Below are 24,926 nucleotides of genomic sequence, written 5' to 3'. Positions count from 1 at the left end.
CACAAAGTATCCTTTTTAAAACAAATCCAAGACAGCAGTTAAATATTTAAGGCAGATTAGTGTTGTCATACTGATTATTGATACCTTACTGTAGCTTGTCCTACAAAACAGTATGGGAAACTAATTGAGGTTGACTCCTGCCTTTTCAACAGGGAAGGGAATTGTATATGAAACCTCTGAGTGCAGAGATGAAGATTCACTGTCAGGAGGTGGAAGTCTGTAGAAAAGAGGTCAATTTAAGTTAGTTAAATATACTTGGATAGCAGTATTTTTGGTATACACCTGCCATAGGAGCTAGCACACTATACTGCTTGGGTGAGTCTGTCAAGAAGATGACACATAATTAACAAGATGCTTATATAAATATAATGCAGATCCCTTGAGGTGTGCACTCTGCCTAGATGTTGTGCCTCTAGGTACCACTATGAATTTGATCCCTGATATCGCCCATCAGAAACCACATGACTCTCATTAAAAAATAATATATATGAGTTACTTCATTGCTTGTAATCTTACCTACTTTCTAGCTGTAAATGCTGGCTATTCTTTAGTTACTTGCATGGTGGTTCAGTTATGTGATTCTAGTCCTTTTATGTGAAAGGAATATTGTTAAAATTGTTGGGCCTAAAAATTGATCTGCTTTGACTTTGAAGGTCATATCTAACGAACTGTAAATGCTGTTTCTCTTCTACCCCCTCCTCCAACAGATCTTTAATGCTGTGAGGATTTAGGGGAAGATTAACAAATGCACAGCTAACTTTAAACTCACTCATATATGTGCTTAAAGAGAGAATACCTGAAAGGCTGGCAGACTTTTTCCCCTATTTCACATCTGCAGGAAGGGTATTTTAGACATGAAGAGTACTGAATGTTTGCAGTCCTTAAGATGAAACTCTGCAGGTGGGCTCACTGTGGAGAGGTCAGTTTTTAGGCCTAAAGGGACAATAAATGTTAGTTTTTGAACTTAGTATTTCACATATGAAATTGTTTTCCTTTCTGTTCACTAGTTAGTAAGAAAAGGGTCATCAGGTTTCTTTGCGCAGGAAATAAGTTTACAATTAATTTTGACACATTACATTTAGGGTCCAGTCTTCCAAAAGAATCTGCCTTGGTGGACCATTATGATGTCTTCAGAGTCTCCCTGAAGTCCATGGGCAGGTGTAAAATCTGCCTGCATGGATCTCTTTGATGGATTTAGGGCCTTAGTTGACAACTCATTTTTTTAAATTTATTCTGTCAGTTTGTAGACATTCCTTGGAACTGTGTATTCACTATTTTTCTATTTTAAAAATAGATAAAGAAATTGAGATGTGTGGTGTTTGACCACATTACATGCATTTAGTTATTTTATTTGGATTTATTTTGTCCATGTCTCTGATAAAAGGTAGCCATTTTTTATATTATTGGCTTAACTGCCTTGTAAGATTTTGTGCATGGAAAACATCCCATGATTTGATAAATTGTTTAACTGAATGATAGTAGGAGGCATGTTTCTCCTAAACACACATTTTCTTGCTGCGTAGGAAATTGCTACTAAAGTTTTATAGTATCAGAGGAGTAGCCGTGTTAGTCTGGATCTGTAAAAGTGGCAAAGAGTTCTGTGGCACCTTAACAAACGTATTGGAGCATGAGCTTTCGTGGGTGAATATCCACTTCAGCAGATGCATGTAGTGGAAATTTCCAGAGGCAGGTATAAAAATGCAAGCAAGAATCAGGCTAGAGACAATGAGGTTAGTTCAATCAGGGAGGGTTGAGGCCCTCTCCTAGCAGTTGAGGTGTGAACACCAAGGGAGGAGAAACTGCTTTTGTAGTTGGCTAGCCATTCGCAGTCTTTGTTTAATCCTGAGCTGATGATGTCAAATTTGCAGATGAACTGAAGCTCAGCAGTTTCTCTTTGAAGTCTGGTCCTGACGTTTTTTTGCTGAAGGATGGCTACCTTTAAATCTGTTATTGTGTGTTCAGGGAGACTGAAGTGTTCTCCTACAGGTTTTTGTATATTGCCATTCCTAACATCTGATTTGTGTCCAGACTCCAAAGAGAAACTGCTGAGCTTCAGTTCATCTGCAAATTTGACATCATCAGCTCAGGATTAAACAAAGACTTCGAATGGCTAGCCTATTACAAAAGCAGTTTTTCCTCCCTTGGTGTTCACACCTCAACTGCTAGAAAAGGGCCTCACCCTCTCTGATTGAACTAACCTCATTATCTCTAGCCTGATTCTTGCTTGCATTTTTATACCTGCCTCTGGAAATTTCCACTACATACATCTGATGAAGTGGATATTCACCCACGAAAACTCATGCTCCAATACGTTTGTTAGTCTATAAGGTGCCACAGAACTCTGCCACTTTTAAGTTTTATAGTTTTAAGTCCTCTTACTATTCTTGCGCAGTAAAGAGTTGAGTATGAAAATGTCTCTGTATTTGTTGTGTACATTTCAGCATCTTTTTTGCTTTTAGTACATAAATCTGTACTTTTTTTGCAGTGTGTCTTTTGATCGAGTGTCAGATATCAACTTTACCCTCAATACAAATGAAAGTGTGAGTATACGTTCCTGCTGCTATCATGACTTTTTTGTGCTTGAGAGTGGACTGCTAAACAAATAATAAAACTTTAGAACTTGTCTTCAGCATGTAGGATGGTGGTGGGTCAAATGATTCTTTTCACTATTATCTTTGAGGAGTAGCTCATCCACCCACTTTCTTGTAATGATGTAAAGCCTCTGTGTCATTGGGAAACTTGATCACTGCTTTCTATATCAGCTTCTGAGCAGAGCCATTTTCACTTTAAGGTATGACCAGATACAAGTGCTTCTGTTAGCCAGCTCTAAAAGGAAAGTCAGTAAAAAGCTGCCTGTTTGCTGTGGTAGAGGTGCCTCAGAGCTTGTCTGCACAGTGCAGCATAGCGTACTAGAGGGATGTGTGTCAATGTGTTATGTGCTAACTGGCCCTTGTAGACCCATGCTGGCATGATCTAGGACAGTGCTGCTCAAACTTTTCCAGATGCGCTGCCCTGTCTGCTGCCGCCGCCGTTCCCACCCCCAACCATTACTGCCCAGTCAAGGCTTCCTCAGGAGCAGACCTTGGACTGAAGGCAGAGCTGGGGGAGGAGCTGGGGCTAGAGGCGAGCTGGTCTGGGGACGGAGAAGGAATGAGGGCAGAGCTGGGCTGAGGATGGAGTGTGGAGTGGAGCTGTCGGTGAGAGCAAAGCTGGGCCTGGCGGTGGAGCTGGACTGTGGTCTGAATGGGGTTGGAGACTGAGCTGATCTGGGGGTGTAGCAGGGCTGGAAGCATGGCATTCCCTTCCTATCCCCTATGGGGGATGGTCCTGTCATCCTTTCTGTGCCCCCTAAGGAGACGTGCCCCACACTTTGAGAACCACTGCTTTAGGAGTTCCCTAGCTCACGGTAATGTTGTATTTGTTGACAGTACTAAGTTAATACACCCTAGGGAACTTCTAGAGCATGCCAGCAGCATCTGTATGAGAAAGTTACTGCACAACATGTTGGTGTATTTTAGAAATTACACTGCTTTAGTGCATATTGCTGCACTGGGTAGACAAGCCCTCAGATTCAGAATAGACTCAGATCTCATTCTCTGGGCCTGTGCTGTTTGTTTATTCAGTTTATAGTGTGTGGGTAGTAGCCGTTCAATCTTCCACCAAAATGCAAAATATGGTCTTAGCCAGCAAGGTAAAAGGAAAAGGGGACAGAAGTGTAAAGATTTTTCCCCAGAAATTGTTTCTCTGGTGTGCTAACCTCTCCCTCCTTGACTGTGTGTGCCTCTCCCTTCAACCTCCCACCACTCCCCGCCAAAATATGGAGCATTCTTTGGTGCAGTGAGCTGAGAGAGAATCCACAATGGGAAAAATGTCACCAAAACTTCATGTTCTTTAGCTATGTCCAGGGGAGTGAGCAGGAAATGGTAAAACAAATGCCGTTACTCTGTAGGGCAGAGTTTCCTGAACTGCCCTCATAGAAAACATAGTCACAGCTGATTAATCCAAATCTGGGCACATATCTTATTCATGGGATATAGTGTGGGCTCTTTATATGCACCTTTATCCTTTTCTGAGACTATATTAAAATGGAGTAGTGTACAGTTTGTGAATGGTCTTTACTCCTGTTCATATTTTCGCTTTGTGTTCTGCTGTAGGGGAATATTGCATTGTTTGAGGCATGCTGTAAGGAGAGAATACAGCAGTTTGATGATGGTGGTTCTGATGAAGAAGATATATGGGAAGAAAAACACATTGCATTTACACCAGAATCCCAGAGACAATCCAGGTGAATAGTGTTTGTTTTCCATCCAATTTGTAGTACAGAAGAACCTCACTGAGTACATCTGTTGGTACAGATTCTTGACCGCTTGGAAGGCCTGCCTAACAAAGAGAATTCAGACAGAAATTGAGTAGTTGCTGCTGTTCTTAACTTATTAGAGGATGGGCCCAGCACCTGTCCCTTCCATCTTTTGCCTCTGTAAGAGGTTTAGGCATCAACCCTCTTTGCTACTCAGCACTTCTTCAGCTTTCCTTTTTTCTTCCATCCTTGCTCCTTTCCTCCACTGCCACTTGGTCCAAACCTCTGCAGTCATCCTCCTGGTTATGATTTCCAGAGGCACTGAGCTGTCCAGCCCAAGGAGCCTGCCTTCCCTTCAGCATGCTACACCATCAGGAGGCCAGTGTACTCAGGCTCTGTAGTGCCAAGGACCCCCTCCTTGTGCTGCTGTAATGGAGATCTTTTTTTCAAAGAGCAGATTATGGGGAATCTGTTTTCCCCAGTGTTTCCACTGGCCCTTCAGCTTTCTACTCAGTCATCCAGAGTTTCCTTTCAGGGGTCTCTTTGGAATGTCTCCTCTGACCTTTGCACAGTAGCACCATATACCCTATTGTCTGTTCTCCCTGTCCATGCAGAAGTGAAGAAACAACCTGGATGTCAGTCTGGAAGGGAAGAGGTGTGGGGAATCTGGTTGCCCTGCTCTCCTTAGGACGACTTCTGAGCTTCCTCTAGCATTTGCAGCGGCCCATGTGGAACAAATTAAGAAACCCATCTCTGCTTTTTTGCCTGTTTGGCCTGGCTCGTAGCTATACTCCCTCCACTTTCCTATTTGCCCTTGCATGAGGGCAGTGGCAGCCATCTTTCCTTTCCCTTGTTGCTGTGGGAGAGGAGATGGGTCAGTTAACTTTGTCAAGTCAAAAAACACCCTAAAATCTTCATTCTTTCTGGCAGTGCTGAAGAATAAGTTTAATAGCTAATGCTGCAGTGTAGTTCCAGCTGATCCCTCAGTGTTTATGGTCAGACTTGCCTCATTCCTACATGCTAACTTGATTTGCAGTTCTGTTTTAATCTTGGGAAAACTCCATTAGCCCAATGCACCCCAGGGAATTCCTTCTCAGTAATGAATGTAAACAATCCCTTTATTTTGTGAAGCTCGGGCAGTACGGACAGTGAAGAAAGTACAGACTCTGAAGAAGAGGATGGAACAAAACAAGACTTGTTTGAATCAAATACCAATACAGAAGACAAAATGGAAGTGGACTTAAATGAACGTAGGTGGTTTTTATCTTACCGCCTCCATCTGCATAGATTACCTGATGGACAGGGCCGGCTCCAGACCCCAGCGCGCCAAGCGTGCGCTTGGGGCGGCATTTTGCTGGCAGGGCGGCAGGCGGCTCTAGCGGACCTTCCGCAGTCATGCCTGCGGGAGGTCCACCAGAGCCGCGGACCAGCAGACCTCCCGCAGGCATGACTGCGGAGGGTCCGCTGGTCCCGCGGCTCGGGTGGATCCCCCGCAGGCATGCCTGCGGAAGCTCCACCGCAGCCGCGGGACCGGCGACTGGCAGCGCGCCCCCCGCGGCATGCCGCTGTGCTTGGGGCAGTCGGATTCCTAGAGCCGCCCCTGCTGATGGAGGAATTAGATTGCAAGTTACACTGGTCTACAATTTTTGAGAAGTTGTCTGCTTCAGAGATAAAATGTGCTATTTATTATGTATTTTGATGTGCTGAATTCAAATATGACAATTAAAACAACTGATTGGCTACTGTTTCTAAGATATTTAAGTTTTTTACATTTTATGTCTATGTATATTGTGTAGATAGTAGAGTTTTAATCATAAATTGTAAACCTAGGTCTTTTCATGTGTTTATGGTTGCTTTACATGATAATATTTCACCTGTCCTGTTTATGTAACACTTTAAAAATCAGCAAAAGGGTTATCTAACTAAAATTTATTATGAACCAAAAGGCAAAAAACTATTAAGTACATAGTTTAAACCTATTCAGTGTCTACTCGTCACTTCTTGGCTTGTCTCTTGTATTCATTAAATGGAGCATCTCTTGTCACTGTCCAGCAATAGTCTGCAAGCATTGATGGGCTCCATTTGCTCTGATTGCGTTTCTCCATTGTTGCAATGGCCTGATGAAATCGCTCGCCGTGCTCGTCGCTCACTACTCCGCAGTTCGCTGGAAAAAAATCTAGATGAGAGTGCAAAAAATGTATCTTTAGTGACATGTTGCAACCAAGGCTTTTGTATGCCTTGAGGAGGTTTTCCACCAACAACCTGTAGTTGTCTGCCTTGTTGTTTCCGAGAAAATTTATTGCCACTAACTGGAAGGCTTTCCATGCCGTCTTTTCCTTGCCACGCAGTGCATGGTCAAATGCATCATCTCAAAGAAGTTCACAAATCTGAGGACCAACAAAGACACCTTCCTTTATCTTAGCTTCACTTAACCTTGGAAATTTTCCACGGAGGTACTTAAAAGCTGCTTGTGTTTTGTCAATGGCCTTGACAAAGTTCTTCATCAGACCCAGCTTGATATGTAAGGGTGGTAACAAAATCTTCCTTGATTCAACAAGTGATGGATGCTGAACATTTTTCCTCCCAGGCTCCAATGACTGTCGGAGTGGCCAGTCTTTCTTGATGTAGTGGGAATCTCTTGCACGACTATCCCATTCGCAGAGAAAACAGCAGTACTTTGTGTATCCAGTCTGCAGACCAAGCAAGAGAGCAACAACCTTCAAATCGCCACAAAGCTGCCACTGATGTTGGTCATAGTTTATGCACCTCAAAAGTTGTTTCATGTTGTCATAGGTTTCCTTCATATGGACTGCATGACCAACTGGAATTGATGGCAAAACATTGCCATTATGCAGTAAAACAGCTTTAAGACTCATCTTCGATGAATCAATGAACAGTCTCCACTCATCTGGATCGTGAACGATGTTGAGGGCTGCCATCACACCATCAATGTTGTTGCAGGCTACGAGGTCACCTTCCATGAAGAAGAATGGGACAAGATCCTTTTGACGGTCACGGAACATGGAAACCCTAACATCACCTGCCAGGAGATTCCACTGCTGTAGTCTGGAGCCCAACAGCTCTGCCTTACTCTTGGGTAGTTCCAAATCCCTGACAAGGTCATTCAGTTCACCTTGTGTTATGAGGTGTGGTTCAGAGGAGGAGGATGGGAGAAAATGTGGGTCCTGTGACATTGATGGTTCAGGACCAGAAGTTTCATCCTCTTCCTCTTCCTCGTCTGACTCAAGTGAGAATGATTCTGGTGCATCAGGAACCAGCAGTCCTTCTCCATGGAGTACTGGGCGTATAGCTGATGGAATGTTTGGATGATGCACAGTCCACTTTTTCTTCTTTGACACATCTTTCCCAACTGGAGGCACCATGCAGAAGTAACAATTGCTGGTATGATCTGTTGGCTCTCTCCAAATCATTGGCACTGCAAAAGGCATAGATTTCCTTTTCCTGTTCAACCACTGGTGAAGATTTGTTGCACAAGTGTTGCAGCATATGTGTGGGGCCAACCTCTTGTCCTGATCTCCAATTTTGCAGCCAAAATAAAGGTGATAGGCTTTCTTAACCATAGTGGTTATACTGTGCTTTTGTGATGCAAAAGTCACTTCACCACAAACATAGCAGAAGTTATCTGCACTGTTCACACAAATACGAGGCATCTCTGCTCACTTTGGCTAAACAGAAATGTGTCCCTTTACAAAATCAAACACTGACAAATAAGAGAGCACGACACTGTATGATTTCTAGAGCTGATATAGGGCAATTTGTTCAGCAGAGTGATGTAAGCTTCATTATGATTGCATCATCCATGACTTCTAGGAATAACATGATGCAATTCATATCATGTATGATGCAATACCAGCTTCAGATTGCATCATTCATTGTTTTGCCTAAAAAGCAAGTACTGTCCAAACCCAGTCATAGATTTATTCATAGATCCAGTCAAAGATGTATTATAGTAATTTCTGGTTTAAATTGAGATTCCCTTCCCTTTATAACTCACTTATCCTCCGCTATTCCCAAGTCAAGGGTCGTATATACTGACCCAATAGCATATCTTGAAAACTAGAGCCAATCAACAATTTTAAGCATCATTTTCGTTCTCAGTGACCCAGAATTAGTAAAGTTGGACTACATTTATTTCAGAAGCATTTTGGCTGTAGAGCAGTGTTATCAGTGTGGGAAAATGTAATGGTCATTCATTTAAGTGGTAGCGCATAGTTCAATTTTGTCTTCCTTGCCACTTTGAGGTCCCTGCAGTTTAATATCTCACCTTTGCAACATGAGGTTTTCTGAGTAAAGTCCTAGTAGCAGGATGTGAGTGTTGTCAAGTATGAGCACCTCAGGTGCCTGGCTGAGTCAGACACGTGGTAGTGTAGTATTCTATTTATAAAATGGGTTTGGGTTTTTTTTAAAGAAAGTGTTTTTTCCCCAAAAGGGATGTATAGTTTAAACAAGTTTGAATCTGTTTAAAACTGATAAAAGCTTTGGAGACCATCAGTCTAAACCATTTGATATCTTTACTGAAACTAGTGAAAGTAAAAATTTGGCTGTGAGCAGAAAATATGTACCCGTTTCAGACAAACTTTTACTCCATGCTGGGTCTTTTTTAGTAGTTTTACACAGGAGCCAACAAGTGACTTTAAATGTCTGTATCTACAGCTCATGTTTTAAGTCATTAGACTTATAGGGGCTCTTAAGCCTGGTTTGAACACACAGTTGTACCTGTTTTACTAAAGGCACGACTTTATTTTTTACTGATTTAGTAAAAGTGGTGCAATTTTGGTTGTAGATAATTCTTACCAGTTTAAACTTAGATTAGGTCAGTTTGGGTTGCATCAGTAAATTCAGAGGTGCAAGCTAAACTGATATAACCTCTTTTAAATTGAGAGTCCACACATACAAGTTGCACTGATTTAATAAAACTGATTTAAATTAAACCGGTGCAACTTCCGTGTGTAGAAAAATCCTAAGCATTTTTTATATTGATTATAAGGAATTATAAAAACAAAACAAAATGAGGGTTTTTTTTCTTTTTTTTCCTTTTGTCAGATTGGTGTCCCTGGCATCTGTGTCCAACAAGTTTTTATCATTGTGGATATTCTCCCATATCTGTCTAGATTGGGATTTCCTATTAACATTTTAGTTAGTCACAGAGCTTCCTTTTCAGCCTGTTTTATGAATGTAAATGATAATGAAAACAAATATTTGCTTATGGGAAGATAAAGTATTTTGAATGAGTACTCTAAGTTAGAGACCTATTTTCAAAATAAACTTCTTCCAAACTTTAAAATCCTAATGGGAAAAATTTTAAAATGTTAAGTCCTCATTTGTTTTTTGCAACAAACTTTGCAGCACTGTGCTAGTGAACTGATTAATTTATTTTCTTTGTTGAAGCTAAGAAAAACATACATAGTAAACAGAAGCTAAACAGTGAGAAGAACACAGTTTTAAACTTTCCAATTTTAGAAATAGGTATTGACAGTAACAAATAATACATATTTGTCTGTAAAATGTTGGACTATATTCATCCCTGCTGTAACTCCATTAAATTATTTTTAATTTTAAGTATCATTTGGTAGATTGTCTTGATTGCAGAATGCCATGAGTTATAGTGGTATTTTGCTCTAGCTTCAGAGACCAAATTAATTTTGTATTTGTGAATTGCGTTCGGTTTGCATAGTGTATGCTCTTCTATATGTACATTATGTAAGCTCCTATTATAATTAGGGACTTTGCAGTGTTTCAGGTTAGCTATCATGTATAGACTGATAACATATTAAGAAAAGTGAATATCAATTTCTAAATACCTTATCATTGAAATTGTCACTGTTTCTAGCACCAAACTGGTCGGCTAACTTTGACGTACCCATGGAAACTGCAAGAAATCCTTGTATGTGCCTCCTGAGTCAGTTCCCTAGCACCACCAGCCTCTGGCAATACAAGCCCTGCCTTCCAGCCTTCTGCAGGCCTCGCTCTCTCTTTACAGGTTAGCGATAGGCACACTCCGACCTCACATCCTCAACGGTATTTCCCTAGCGTGCCCAGCTCCTGAGCTACTGGACTCTCACAGAATTCCCAGATCCTCTGCTCCCAAAGGAGCTATACATCAGAGCTTTCCAAACACAGCTCCACTTAACTCAAAGCATTTCATTTGTTTATAGGGAAAGCAAGTACAATTTTATTGAACCAAGACCAGAGATTCAAATGATAGCAAGCAGCAATATTAAAAACAAAGGGTTACAGATCAGATAAAAGCATGACACACATACTAGAGGCTGAACTTAACTAATAGGCCATTATTATGTCATAAGAGCAAAAGCTCACCCAAAATCCTTCCAGTGTATTGCAGATGCCTGGTTGGGATCTTTCATTCATGAAGCAAGCCCGCTGTCAGCTTCCATCCTAGGTGAAAGATACTAGGGTGTGCCTTTGCAACCCCAGATATATCAAAAGAGCCCTTTGATCTTTATTCCTAAACCAGACACCATCTGGCTGCATGCTCCTTCCTGTAGATTTTATGATCTCTTGTTAATTTATTAATATTTGATTATCTGGTTGCTTAGTATGCAAATAGGCATCCATTGTGAAGTATACAATATTCACTTTGCATACAACCAGACAGATAGCTGTCTCCTGCCTGTCTGAAAGAAACATGTTTATCACCTCATGGTGACCTGCTTTAACTCACAGACATTAAGAACATAATTTCCAGTATAGGAACATACTCCTTATAATATTATCTTTACATACATTTTGAAATTGTTATGATGAGCTGGGTGTTTGTGGCTCTTAGCAGATATCTCACATGCCACTCTTTATGAATTATTATGCATATAACTGACCCAGGAGATCCCTATAAGGCTCTATGCACTATCTATGCCTTCTGCCAGGTGGCATCAAGAGGTTCCTGTGTCACAAGCTGGCCCCTTTCAATCTGGGAGCAAGCGCCAGCTCCATCCCAACAGAGCAATTTTGTCCTTAACAGTTACCAGCTGCAACTCCCCCTCTTTCTTTCAGCTAGTGAGTACCTAGCTCTTTTTATGTTCTTCCTCTTAATTGGGGTTGGAAACCAGTGAGTGGGAAAATAGATCCAAAGGCAAAGGGATAGAGAGGAGATAATGGATGTCTGGTGATGAAAAGAGTAGGGGCAAGATTAGCAAATTTCTTAGGAGAGATGTAGATCGATAAGGGCTCAGGGAGAGGTCAGTGGTTTGTGACTTGCCCAGCAAAAATGACAGTTGATTTTGCTAGGGAATGTCAAAAAACCAAAACCCTGATTGGTAATATTTATACACTTTGTAGGATTAATGTCAATAATTGCATTAATGGTGGATAATTTAGCATAAAATAATTGTCTGAATCCTGCAGAATTCACCATAGGTACCTAGAAACCATAAGGAAAAGGCAAAATCTTATCTGGAATTTACCTATGACTGTACAGGTAAACTGAGGCCCTGTCTACATGCAAACATTCCTCTGTTAGAACTGTCCTGGAATTCGCAAGAACTGCTGTGTGTCCACACAGAAGTTTTCTCCTCTTGAGGGTTCTCTAGAACCCATCCTGAGTAATTCAGCACTGGCGTAAAGGTTATATTTTACTTCAAAGATGCATGTTACGCTAAACTTTTATATTTAGACAAGCTTGAGTGCTCTTAAGAGTCTCTCATGATTTTTGGTCTGTTCCATTTTATGGGATCATTGAGGTGGAAAAATACATTTTTTATTTAAATTATTTCCTAGTTTAGTGTATTTCTGCTTAGCATACATGGTGCTTGAAAGGTAGAGTGACTCTTTAACAGTATATGCAAGCTAAAACTATTCAACTTCACTTTGTAGCCCTTGAACCTGGGGCTAAAACTTTTTTCACCAGCCCCTTTACAATCCAAAATATTCTGGTGGCATCATGAGCATTTGTAAGAAATCACCCTGCGAGGACTTTTTTCCACCATTTCATATGGTGTGTTATTTTGCAGACTTTAAAGCATCATCACTGTGTTTCATATTACAATATAGCACCATAGATATGTGTGGTAAAAAAGCAGATGCAGGAACAAAGAGTGTGTAACATCCATCTGACTTAGTTTTCCTTTAGAATACTAGCAGCGAAAACTGTATTTCAGGTGGTCTTCTGAAAGGTTTCATAAATCTAAGAACAATAATAGGCTGATTTTTCAAAGGGCTAAACTCTCACAGTGCCCACTGAAGTTACTCATGATTTTGAATATACAAAATACAATATACAAAATCTTTAAAAAGACTGATTTCCAATCTTGCTCACCCGTTAAATTCAGGACAGAAATCAATAAAAGCAGTGTGTGCTCAGCCCCATTAAAAATCAAGTCAAACACATTACCAGAGTTCCTTAATTTCTTCAAATATAGTATCTACACCTTCTCTATTTTAAGACAATATAAAGGAATGTTTTCAAGAATTTGTGGAAGTTTACATCTCTCTTTCTGGGTAATTTACATCATACAGTGAAAGTATCTTTATGCTGGAACCCCTCTGATACAGAAGTAGTTGCCCTTCAGTTATAGCCAAGAGATTTCCTTCAAATTCACTCCCAGACTGTTTCCCTATTGCTACAATAAAAACCTTCCAAGATATTAATAAAGTTTAAAAAATATTTCATAATTTTTCCAAGTCTTGGTGAATATGCATTTTAATTAAGGACTCATTCTGTTGGTGTTAAAACCATTTTCCTTCGTTCTTTTATCATAGGATAATTACAGTCTCTGGCCAAGAAATCAAAGTTAAAAATACTTGAGATGGGGAAAAATGGGTCTAGACAACTTCAGTCCTGCAGAAGAACTTGGGTCCCAAACAGCTATATTTTCTCAAACCCTGGTTCTCCTGAGTAATGTATTTGTATACGTTGATAAAGTTTTAATTCCTGAAAGATGCTTTTTTTTAAAATGAGGTAACAGTTCACTGAACCCTTGAAGCACTGAAATAGAGTTGCTGAAGGGAGATTATGCAAGTTTTAAAATATATGAATCCTCAAAGGAGTCCTCTTCGGTAGAAACCTCACATCTGATCTTGCATTCTTTGTCCTGTTCTTCAGGTTTAAAAGTTACAGAAGTAATAAAACCAGATTCATCCTCACAGTCTGTGTTCTCTATTCCATCTTCAATGGGGTATTTTCCCTTAAACCAAGAAACATAGGTACTCTCTGTAGTCCATCCACGTACAAAACAGAGAAGTGTCACATCCTCACCAGCCTTTGGGTTGCTAGTAATGCACTCTATCTTCAGGGTGTTAATCTCTTGATTGATGGGTCTAGGGCCTAAACAGAGATACAATTGTCAGAAAAAGAGGATTACAAATAAAGGCCTCAGCACCAGGGCCATTTCATTAATCAGCTGCATTCTGCTGTTAGTTATATGTTTTCCATTTACATGTCACTGATATCTTTTATGATTACATTGATGTGATGGAGTATGGACCCACAGGGACCCTGAGTGGGTTAATGTGGGCCTGAGAGGCATCAGCTGACTGCACCCAGGGGGACAGCCAGACTTAATTTATCTGGAAGTTCAGCTGGGCAGGAGCAGGCCAGTTAGTATAAAAATAATGAGTCTGTGGCAGAAAGGGGACTGGCTGGCTGTAGGCTGCAGGTGAGAAGGGGCTGGGCTGGGCTGGGCTGGGGTTAGGTTAGGTTGGGCGGGGATGGGGCTGCATGCTAGCATCTGGCTGAAGCCAGTGAGGCTTGGGCTGTAGGAGCAGGTTGGGTGTAGGGCTGCAGCAGACCCCTAACTGACAGGAGGGTGAACGCTGAAAATGACATAGGGACATAAGTGCCAACCCACTAAATGGCTGCTAAACACCCACTAAAAAAAAATTAGTGGGTGTTTAGCAGCCATTGGTAGCCAACTCCACCCCCTCCCAGCACCTCTCGCCTGCCGGTGGACCTACCGCTCAACTTTCCCCCCCTCCCAGCGCTTATCACCCACTGCAATCAGATGTTTTGCAGTGTGCAGGAGGCTCTGGGAGGAAGGGGGAGGAGTGGGGATGGGGCATGCTCAGGGGAGGAGGTGGAATGAGGCAGGGAAGGGGCAGGTGTGAGAAGAGGCAGGGTGGGGACTTGGGAGAAGGGGTGGAGTGGGGCAGAGCCTGGGGCAGAGAGAGGACAGGAAGAGGTGGGATGGGGGTGCGGGGTTGATGTATTGATGTAGGTGAAGAGAAGTTTATAGTGCTCATTATGGAAGCAATTAACTGCATCTTGCAGATGGGCGGGTGGGAAAATGAAAGGATTAAAATCATAGCAAAAACAGAATATCTAAAGAGCTCAATAGATTACATTCATGCAATTTTAAATGAAGGCAATAACTCAGCTTAAATAACATGGTCTTAATGATCATTAGTTTGAATCTGCATATTTTAATAATGCATGGACAGGAATTTAAGTCATCTTTGAAATGTCAAAAAAGCCTAATGTAATGTGGGTGCAAGAAACATGGCTAATAAGTAAACCTGTGTTCAATCTACCAGCTAGTAGATGCAGCTGGAAAATTCATAATGAAGATGGAATGGGACAAGCTCACTTCCCTACACTTACTGAGTACCAAGGCTGAGAAAATGTCAAAAACAGAAGAGGAGTTCCTAGCTGGAATTTTCCAAAAGCTGACTAGGGCTTTTTCAAGAATAAATGTGATGCGAATGTATGCATAAATGGTACATATGATAACCTAGGAGAATTCAATAACTTAATAAAAGGAATTACAGTAGCAGCTGATCTGGCCATCTATAAAACATCAAATTGCCCCAGACTTAGAAATCTGGATCCCTGGTGGAACAAGGATTGCAAATTAGAATGAACAACAACTTAATGAATTGTAAACGATGTAAAGTGGTGGCACAAAGAATTATCAAAAACACAAAAAAAGAAAGCTGGAGAAAATTCTGTGGGGAAACTGAACAAAGAATCAAAGACTTCAAAAATATATAAGCAAATTCAAAGAATCAATGGACTTAAAAATAAAAGTACATGTATACCTGGTCTTACTGAAAACAATGAAAGTGAGGTTTCCAATGTTGGAAAAGCAGGCATTTTAGCAAAAACATTCCAAAAGAACAGTAGTGATATGAATTAAAACAACGAGTTTCGTGAAAAAGGAGGTTTATTGAGGATAACTGAATTATTAAACGGCTGGAGAGAATATATTGGTGATGTGTTAAACAAAAATGTTAGTGCACAGGAGCTTATTGCAATCATTAGAAAAAGGAAAAACACAGCTACAGGTAAAGATAATATAAGTAAATGCTTCAACCCTTGCCAGAAGGGGGTTGAAAGAGTCTATTGTGGTTATATAATGATGTCTGAGGAAAAAGGACTGCTGCCAATAGAGTGGAAACCACCATTGGTGATATCAGTTAGAAAATCAGGTAAGGTACATACCAGATCTGATGCCTATTGCCCTCACGCCATGTGTGGGGAAAATCATGGGCAAAATGAAACATGTAAGACTAGTGGGATACTTGAAGAAAAATGATGTAACTGAGGTACAAAGTGGTTTCAAAAAAGGAAGATGGACAGTAGAACATATAGTGAGACGAGAAACAGAGGCACCAAAAAGCATAAGGGCTAAGACCTTTATGATAACTGTCTTCCTGGACACTGAACAAGCATATGACATGCTAGAGAGGGAAGGCCTCCTATATAAACTGGTCAAAACTAGAATAAAAGGGAGAATGTTTTGGAGGATAAGGGACCTCTTAAGTGACAGAACTATACAAGTGTCAGAGGGGTAGCCATGTTAGTCTGGATCTGTTGGCTGGATCACACATGAGCTTTCGTGGGTGAATACCCACTTCGTCGGAAAGCTCATGCTCCAATACGTCTGTTAGTCTATAAGGTGCCACAGGACTCTTTGCTGCTTTTACAGAACTATACAAGTCAAACTGGGAACAGCGTTATCAAAAACCTACAAGCTTACAAATGGAACTCCATGAGGGTGTATTATCAGCTCTGCCTTGTTTTCCATTATAATAAATAACTTTCCAGAAAGTGTGCAGACAGGAATAGGTATTTTCCTTTTCACAGATGACTGTGCTATATGGACTAACCAAAAATACTTTAAGTAGCATGGAAAAGACAAATGTAGCACTCCAGAGAATTTCCAAGTGGGGAAATGATTGGGGATTTAAATTCTCACTTGCACAAACAAAATGAATGTTTTTAACCAGGGAGAAAATCTGGGAAAATTGGACTTATTTCTTTATCATGAAAAAATTCAGACAGTTCACAAGTTTATGTGCGTAAGAGAAGTGTTTTGATATATATTAACTCAGACAGGTCACATAGATAATAAAAAGTAAGATGAACTCACTTAAAAGTGTAGCTGGAAACAAATGGGGTGCAAATAAGACGATACTGATGATGGTATATAAAGCATCGAGCAGACCAGTTTAGACGACAGAGCCCAAGCTTTTGGTTCAGCCACAAAAACAACGCTTGGGCCTGGAGCAATTCCAGGTTTCTAGGTTCTGAGACTGGCATGTGGCACAACGATAACACCAGTGTATGTGCTGCAAATAGCCACTGGAGAAGCACCCATAAATCTAATGATGAAACTATTACATCAAACCTTTTGGGCAAAAGGGAATAATGAAAATAGAAGTAAACAATGGATTTATGAGCTTGCTGAGAGTTTAGTAGACAAATGATATAGATTGCCAGAGACTTCCCCATACTATCAGGTCAAAAATGGGTAAAGAAGAAGATATGTAAAAAAGAAAAATTAAGAGAACTAAAAAATGTTAGCCATGGGAAATCAAATTACAGCTGAACAGTTATTCCACCATTTGTAGATTTGGAGCTATATGAAAAAAACTAGGGAAAGGGAAAAAAACATTATGACCAATGAAATTTCTGAATTTATGAAAAATGGGGCCAGCTTTGCCAAGTCTATACAGATGGATCAAAAGATGACAGCACTGGTAGAGTGGGAACAGGCTTGTCTGTTCCTAGTCTTTGAATCCAGCAATCAAAAAGGCTATCAAATTAGGTGACCATTCTGATGGCTGAAGTAATGGGGATAAGGTTGGTACTAACCTGGATAAAAGATGTGCAACAAGCTGCAGCTGTAATTTTATCTGATTCCTTGTCAGGCACAATGATAATCAGAACAGGGACTTTGGAAAGCGGAAATGACATAATACATGAAATAATGTTCCTAACTACGGAAATAATGCAAGCAAGTAACAACAGCATGGATCCTGAGGCATATCAGAAGGCCTGGAAATGAGATGGCTGACAAAAACAGCAAAACATGCTCTTAAATTGAGAGGGATATTGATATACCCTTAAGTAGACAAGAATTTAAAAGTGTGGCCAGGGAGGAGCGTGCAAAGGAATGGCAAGAACTATGGACCAAGAAAACAGAAAGACAAAGGTTCTATAATATATGCTCAAAAATCAAGGATAATACTATAGTCCACAGTCACAACAGAAAAAGTGAAGTACAGACGCTCCCCAGGTTACGCAAACCCAATTTACGCAAATCTGCACTTACAGAAAGAGTTCCGTAAGCTAGAAATAGAAGGGTTTTGTTTTGTTTCGGGTTTGTTTGTTTTTTGCGTAATTGTCGGATATATGTTTCTGACATGCAAAATTCGAGTTACACAAGGCGTTCCATAACGGAACGCTTGCATAAGTCAGGGAGCGTCTGCAGTCATTTTTAGAGTGTTAGTAGGTCATTGTGCCTTAAATGATAAGGTCATTTATTAACAAGACATAGACGGGCTGTGTAATCTGTACAAAAGCACAGAAACTGTTGATCATGTTCTATGGAAAAAAAGTTTCTTTATGAAACATTGAGTCTGCTTAGAATTAAAGATTTTTCTAAAGGGACTAGTGAGAATGTTAGGGAAATGGAATAGTACAAAAAAAACCCAAAACACCCTGGCTACGTTTCCTTAAGGAAACTAAACTGAGTGACTGGATGGGGCGGGGGGGAAACTTGACTAAAAACAAATGAAGAAAGGGGCGGTCATAGTCTTGTACGATGAGGTTGCTGCACCAAGAAACAAGGAAGAAGGGGGACTGCCGGGTGAGAGAGCCTGCAGCCACCCTATGGGAACAGAGCGATGGTAAGGAGGAAGCAGCAGCCCTGAGATCCTAGTTATTGAGGAGCAGAAAAGACTGGCAAGCAGCTGGGGAGGTAGTAGCTACTGGGTTGCAGCAGGCTCTTGTGGTGTACAAGAGAGAAGGGTCAACTTAGAGAGGTTGTGGGGGAAATGCCTGAGAAAGGCTGGATAGAAAGGAGCCCAAGGAAACAGCAGCAAGGAGTGGGACTGAGCATAGGCGCCAACTCCATGCAAAAAATTAGTGGGTGCTCTGCAGCCACTGGCAGCCAAGCTCCCCCACGCCGCGACCCACCTCCTCCTCCACCTCCTCCCCTGAGCGTGCCGCGTCCCTGCTCCTCTGCCTACCTATCAGTGCTTCCCGCCTTGCCAGAATGGGGAGGAGCGGGAACGTGGTGCGCTCAGGGGAGGAGGCGGGGAACAGGCGGGGCTGGGGTGGGGATTTGGGGAAGGGGTTGGAATGAGGGTGGGGCAGGGGTGGGAGGGGGCAGAGCAGGGGTGGAATCGGGGCAGGGCCGGGGGCAGAGAGGGTCAGTAAAAGAAGTCGGCACCTATGGGACTGAGCAGACTTGACTGCTGGTTATAGTGTCCCTGGGCTGGAACCCAGTGTAGTGGGAGGGCCCAGGTTCCCCTGTCAGCCATTGGTAAGTTGGTATGAACCAGGAGATGGGCAAAAGGACATTGGAAAGCTTTAAGGAAAGGGTGTGACGACCCAGGGCTTGGAGTTGGGGCCAAAGATCCTCTTGTGAGGAAACTGAACTGTTCTATGTTGAGCTTTGTATTACTCCGGAAGTAATCATGATGTGGCCAGAGGGCCAAGTTACAGGAAGAGAGACCAGACCAAGAGTGACCATTGGCTGGGGGTACCATACTGGGAGAGAGCCGTTATGCCACGCCTGGACATAAGGAGGTGCTCCTGCAGTGACAGAACCCCTTCCCAACTAATTAACTGAAGACAAAGTGGCATAGGTTCAAATCATCCCTAAGCAGGTTCCACTTGTGGTGTTTCCAACAGATTATTCCTCCAGCTGGGGGTGGGGAGTGGTGGGTTTGCTACCTCTATATGTGGGACAAAAAGGGGTTTCAGTCCCCAAATCCCAGGGTTCTTGTGAATATGCTGGAGACCAGGACCATCTGTGTGGAAGCCCTGCGTGTTCACGTTCCTACTCTGGTCTTCTCCAACTACCCCACTTGCCATGTACCCCAGAATCCCCTCAGCCATCCACAAGGAGGTTCCACAGCTGAAAGGGCTCTGTGAAAAAGTTTGGGGTCTTTTTGAGTTGATTCTTTCTATGCAGGGTTGAACTACCACCATTCTGCCCCAACACACACATCCCTGATCCCACACCCATATGAGAAATGGGAGGAGGATGCCATACAGACAGTATTGCGGCCTTCTCACATCTCCTACTAGGCTTTCCATCCCCTGTGCCTGAGGGGGACAAGGTGATGGGTTGGACCATTGCTATTAGGAGGATTTGCAATTTTTCTCAGTTTGATATAAAACTCACTCAATGTGTGGTTCTGATATCCAGTCAAAGTGGGTATATCTCCAGTGCTGATAGAAAAATCTGTAAAGTAGGAAGAAATACCATATTATCTATAATAAATATACATTTATCAGCGGGGTAGTTAACATATCAGTAGGAAAACACACAATTATATACATTACGAAATTCTGTACGGTTCCATGGCATCCTTATAAATATGTTCTCATCCCTTGTTATTTAATACATCTGTTTTCACATTCACTGTCAGAGGACCTGATCCAAACTCCTCTGAACTCAACATAAGCCTTTAAAAACTTACTTCACTTACTCATTTCACTTATTTTCTCTGATCATTAAAACAAGCCAAGTTTTGAGCATGAGTATCTTGAGAGGTTCTATCTCGATTTTAATAATATAACAGGCCATTTTCTCTCTAAAGCTAAGGAAGTGGATATAGTTAGTTCAGTGGATGACGCTGGGAGGGAAAGCTAAGGTTCAGAACTGAGTATCCTATGGCAGTGAATTCTACATTGATACTTATATAGAGACTCAAGCTTATTTAGGGTCAGATCCTGACTTTACTCATGCTGAGTGGTATCTTGGCGGCTGATTTTCAAGATATTTAGGTGCTTAAAGATGGATAGGCAACTTTACCTGCCTAAATATTTTTAAAATCTGGCCCTTCCTTCATTAGCCAGTTCCACTGAAATCAGTGTGAGTATCTGTAGAGTAAGGTATTACCCAACCTAAAATTGGCCCTGTGATAGGGTGCACCTGACTTTTGTGGCTCCCCACAGGACGCCACACTGCTCTGCTATACCCTGCAGCAAAGTGAAACAGAAAGGAGCAGCAAAGGTGGGTCCTCCAAGTCTGCCTAGAGAGGCTTCACGGAAGCAGCCAATCAGAGTCTAGCAAGCTCAGATAAAAGGAACTGCAGATCCTTAAAAAGGTTAGTTCCTAGCTGGGATCAGAGGATAAGAGTGCTGTGCTCTTGAGGGAGAACCAGAGTTTGTTTCTTGCTGAATTTGCTTAAACTGGGTTTGCAGAGAGAGAGAGAGAGAACCTAAAATCCTTAGCCCTGAGGGCTAAAAGGGGCCAAGTAGGAAGAGGCCCCAGGAAGAAACAGCAACAAACTAAAATCAAGCAACGTGTAGCTGCTGTTTATAATGTCCATAGATTGGAACCGGGAGTGGGGGCCAAGCCTGGGTTTCCCCTACTGCCACAGTGGCATAAACCCCAAGAAGGGGACAGAACTTATGTGAGGGCTCAGAGCTAGGGCTGAACATCCTAGTAAGGGCAACAGGACCGTTCATTTATTGAACTCCTTACTACCCTGGAAGTGATTCATTTGGACTCAGTGACTGAGCCAGAGGGTCAAGTCATGGAAAACCCACCAAGGTCAGCCAACAGCTTGTAGGAGGCACAAGGTGAGAAAAGGACTGCAGTACCACACTCAGCTGCTAGCAGGCACTCAAGAGGTGAGTGCCTCCCATTACAGGCCCTTAATTAAAAAATCCAACTTACCATCAAGTTTCAATATAAACCTTTTCTCTGTGCAGGAGTTTGTTTCTGGATGAATAACCTCACATCTGAACATTTTTCCATTATCAGTTGCATTAGTAGTAAATTGTGTTTTCAATGTAGAGAAACATAAACCATTTTTTCCAATTTGAGTATCTATGTTATGGTTGTCCTTAGGTAACTCTAACCAGTCTTTATACCATGCAACTTTTATATTTTCCGGCACAAAATCTGATATGGAAACTTCAAGACAGACAGTCTCGTTGACCTTGGGTGATGCGGGTGTTGCTCTAATCTCAGAAACAGCAGGAGACTTGGCTAAAAAGGAGGGATAGTTTTCCATTAGAAACACAGTGCAGTAAAACACTCCTGGACACTATCAGTGGGATTAGCAAGAAAAGAAAATTAACCAGCAAAAGAGAAAATATTCACTTGTTTTTTATGGGACAGAGCACCTGGGCTTGATCCTGCACAAGGCCACGTGCACAGTACTCTGCCATATAAGCACAGGTTAAAAGTGCTAAGCAGAACAGAGAGCGCCAGGGAATCTGATCCTGCATCAATGAGTTCTGCCACTAAATCACTTCTCTCCAGTAGCAGGAGTAAGGCCAAAGAGTGGCATGTGCTGCTAAGCACTTCATTAGAATGATGAGGATTGTGATTGAATAAATGTGTCAGGAACACCCATCTGTAGGGCCCTACCAAATTCCTGGCCATGAAAAACACGTCACGGACTGTGAAATCTGGTCTTTTGTATGCTTTTACCCTATACTATACAGATTTCATGGGGGAGACCAGTGTTCCTCAACTTGGAGGTACTTAGGGGGGTCGTAGTATTGCCACCCTTACTTCTGTGCTGCCTTCAGAGCTGGGTGGCTGGAGAGTGGTGGCTGTTGGCCAGATGCCCAGCTCTGAAGGCAGCGCCCTGCCAGCAGCAGCACAGAAGTAAGGGTGCCAATACCATCGCATGCCACCCTTACCTCTGCCCTGCTGCTACCTTCAGAGCTGGGTGGCTGGAGAGCAGTGCCTGCTAACTGAGGGCCCTGCTCTGCAGGCTGCAGCACAGAAATAAGGGTGGCAAAACCATACACTACCATCCTTACTTCTGTGCTGCTGCTGGTGGTGGCTCTGCCTTCAGAGCTGGGATCCCAGCCAGCAACCACCACTCTCCAGCTGCCCAGCTCTGAAGGCAGCACTGCCACCAGCAGCTGACAGAAGTAAGGGTAGCAGTGCTGCAACCTCCCCTACAATAACCTTGCAAACCCCCCATACACACACTCCTTTTTGAGTCAGGATCCCTACAATTGAAACACCATGAAATTTCAGATTTAAATAGCTGAAATCATGAAATTTACTATTTTAAAAATCCTATGGCCATGAAATTGACCAAAATGGAGCATGAATTTGGTAGGGCTCTACCCATCTGCAATCCAGGTCCCATTCCACTCAGAAAGGGGAGGTAGAGATTCTAGGGGTACGTCTACACTACGGGACTATTCCGAATTTGCATAAACCGGTTTTGTAAAACAGATTGTATAAAATCGAGTGCGCGCGGCCACACTAAACACATTAAATCGGTGGTGTGCGTCCACGGTCCGAGGCTAGCATCGACTTCTGGAGCGTTGCACTGTGGGTAGCTATTCCGTAGCTATCCCATAGTTCCCGCAGCCTCCCCCGCCCCTTGGAATTTCCGGGTTGAGATCCCAGTGCCTGATGGGGCAAAAATCATTGTCGCGGGTGGTTCTGGGTAAATGTCGTCAGTCACTCCTTCCTCTGGGAAAGCAACGGCAGACAAGCATTTCACGCCTTTTTTCCCTGGATTGCCCTGGCAGATGCCATAGCATGGCAATCATGGAGCCTGTTTTGCCTTTTGTGACTGTCACCGTATGTGTACTAGATGCCACTGACAGAGGCGATTCAGCAGCGCTACACAGCAGCATGCTTTTGCTTTTGCATGACAGCAGAGATGGTTATCAGCCATACTGCACCATCTACCAATCCATAAATTGGTAAAAAGATGAGCATGGCTACCAGTCGTTTTGCACCATTTGCTGCTGTCATAAGTGCCCCTGGCTGCTCTTAGCCAGGGGCGCAAAAGCCAAAATTGGGAATGACTCCCAGGCCTGGTCTACACTAGGACCTTAAATTGAATTTAGCAGCATTAATTCGAACTAATCGCTCAACCGTCCACACCAGGAAGCTATTTAATTCGAACTAGGGGGCTCCTTAGTTCGAATTTGGTACTCCACCCCGACAGGTGGAGTAACGCTAAATTCGCACTTGCTAGCTCGAATTAGGCTAGGTGTGGATGCAAATCGAACTTAGTAGCTCCGGGAGCTATCCCACACTGCACCACTCTGTTGACGCTCTGGACAGCAGTCCGAGCTTGGATTTTCTGAGCAGCCACACAGGAAATGACCCGGGAAAATTTGAATTCCTTTTCCTGTCTGGACAGTTAGAATCTCATTTCTTGCTTTGACATCGGGGCGAGCTCCGCGGCACCTGCAACGATGCAGAGCTCTCCAGCAGAGGAGTCAGCCCAATGGAAGAATAGAAAGAGATCCCCAGCATGGACAGACCGGGAAGTCCAGGATCTGATCGCTGTGTGGGGCGAGGAGTCTGTGCTGTCGGAGCTGCGCTCCAACAAGCGTAATGCAAAGACCTTCGAGAAGGTCTCCCAAGCCATGACACAGAAAGGATACAGCCGGGATGCAATGCAGTGCCGCGTGAAAGTCAAGGACCTGAGGCAAGGCTATCAAAAAGTCAGAGCGGCAAACGGACGCTCCGGAGCACAGCCCCAGACATGCCGCTTCTACGAGGCACTGCATGCCATTCTCAGTGGGTCTGCCACCACTGTCCCACCAGTGACCGTGGACTCAGTGGATGGCATAGTGAACCAGGACAGTTCCTACTCGATGTTCGCCGATGGGGAAGATGACGAAGGGTCCGTGGAGGAAGGCGCAGGCGACAGCAAACACAATGCCGCTTTCCCTGACAGCCAGGATCTCTTCCTCACCCTCACAGAGATCCCCTACCAACCCTCCCCGGCCGTGAACCCGGACTCAGAGTCAGGGAAAGGATCAGGCGGTAAGTCGTATAAACAAGAAAACATTTATTTGTACGAAAACATGTATACAAAAAATAGAAATTCTATATCTAAATACTATATCTAAAAGTTTTTAACTGGAAACTATACGAACAGTAGGTCCACACAGATTGGGATGGAACAATAGTTCTCCATGGACAATTCCACAAATGCGTCAAAAAGTTCCTCAAATACCCTCCGCAGGAGGTTTCTAGGAAGAGGTGCCTGATTTGGTCCTCCGGTGAAGCACACTCTTCCATGCCACGACATCCGTAGATACAGGGGAACCATCGCCTCAACCAGCATGGCCGCGTAGGGTCCCGGTCGGTGAAGTGCTTCCCTTAACATCCTGTCTTTCTGTACTTGAGAGACCCGCCTCAGGGTAATCTCGTTCATGAAGTGCTGCATCTAATTAGGGCAATTAGCGAATACT

General features: G+C 42.8%; 1 protein-coding gene and 1 pseudogene across 1 annotated transcript in view; one reads left to right on the top strand and one right to left on the bottom strand.

The window, feature by feature from the left end:
- Positions 1-10,303, top strand: part of LOC120403964 — a 48,231-nt pseudogene extending 37,928 nt beyond the window's left edge.
- LOC120404294 overlaps positions 10,127-24,926 on the bottom strand; it is a 42,091-nt gene continuing 27,291 nt past the window's right edge. Inside the window, exons 9-11 of the mRNA XM_039536555.1 lie at positions 21,412-21,726; positions 19,909-19,968; positions 10,127-13,598 (exon numbers count right to left, since the gene is read on the bottom strand). Of these exons, the coding sequence (XP_039392489.1) occupies positions 13,285-13,598; positions 19,909-19,968; positions 21,412-21,726 (689 nt within the window). The 3' untranslated portion in view covers positions 10,127-13,284. The remainder of the gene's footprint in view (positions 13,599-19,908; positions 19,969-21,411; positions 21,727-24,926) is intronic.

Source organism: Mauremys reevesii, linkage group 4 (assembly GCF_016161935.1).
Source record: "Mauremys reevesii isolate NIE-2019 linkage group 4, ASM1616193v1, whole genome shotgun sequence".
NCBI lineage: Eukaryota > Metazoa > Chordata > Testudines > Geoemydidae > Mauremys > Mauremys reevesii.
This window is presented reverse-complemented; position numbering and strand designations above follow the sequence as displayed.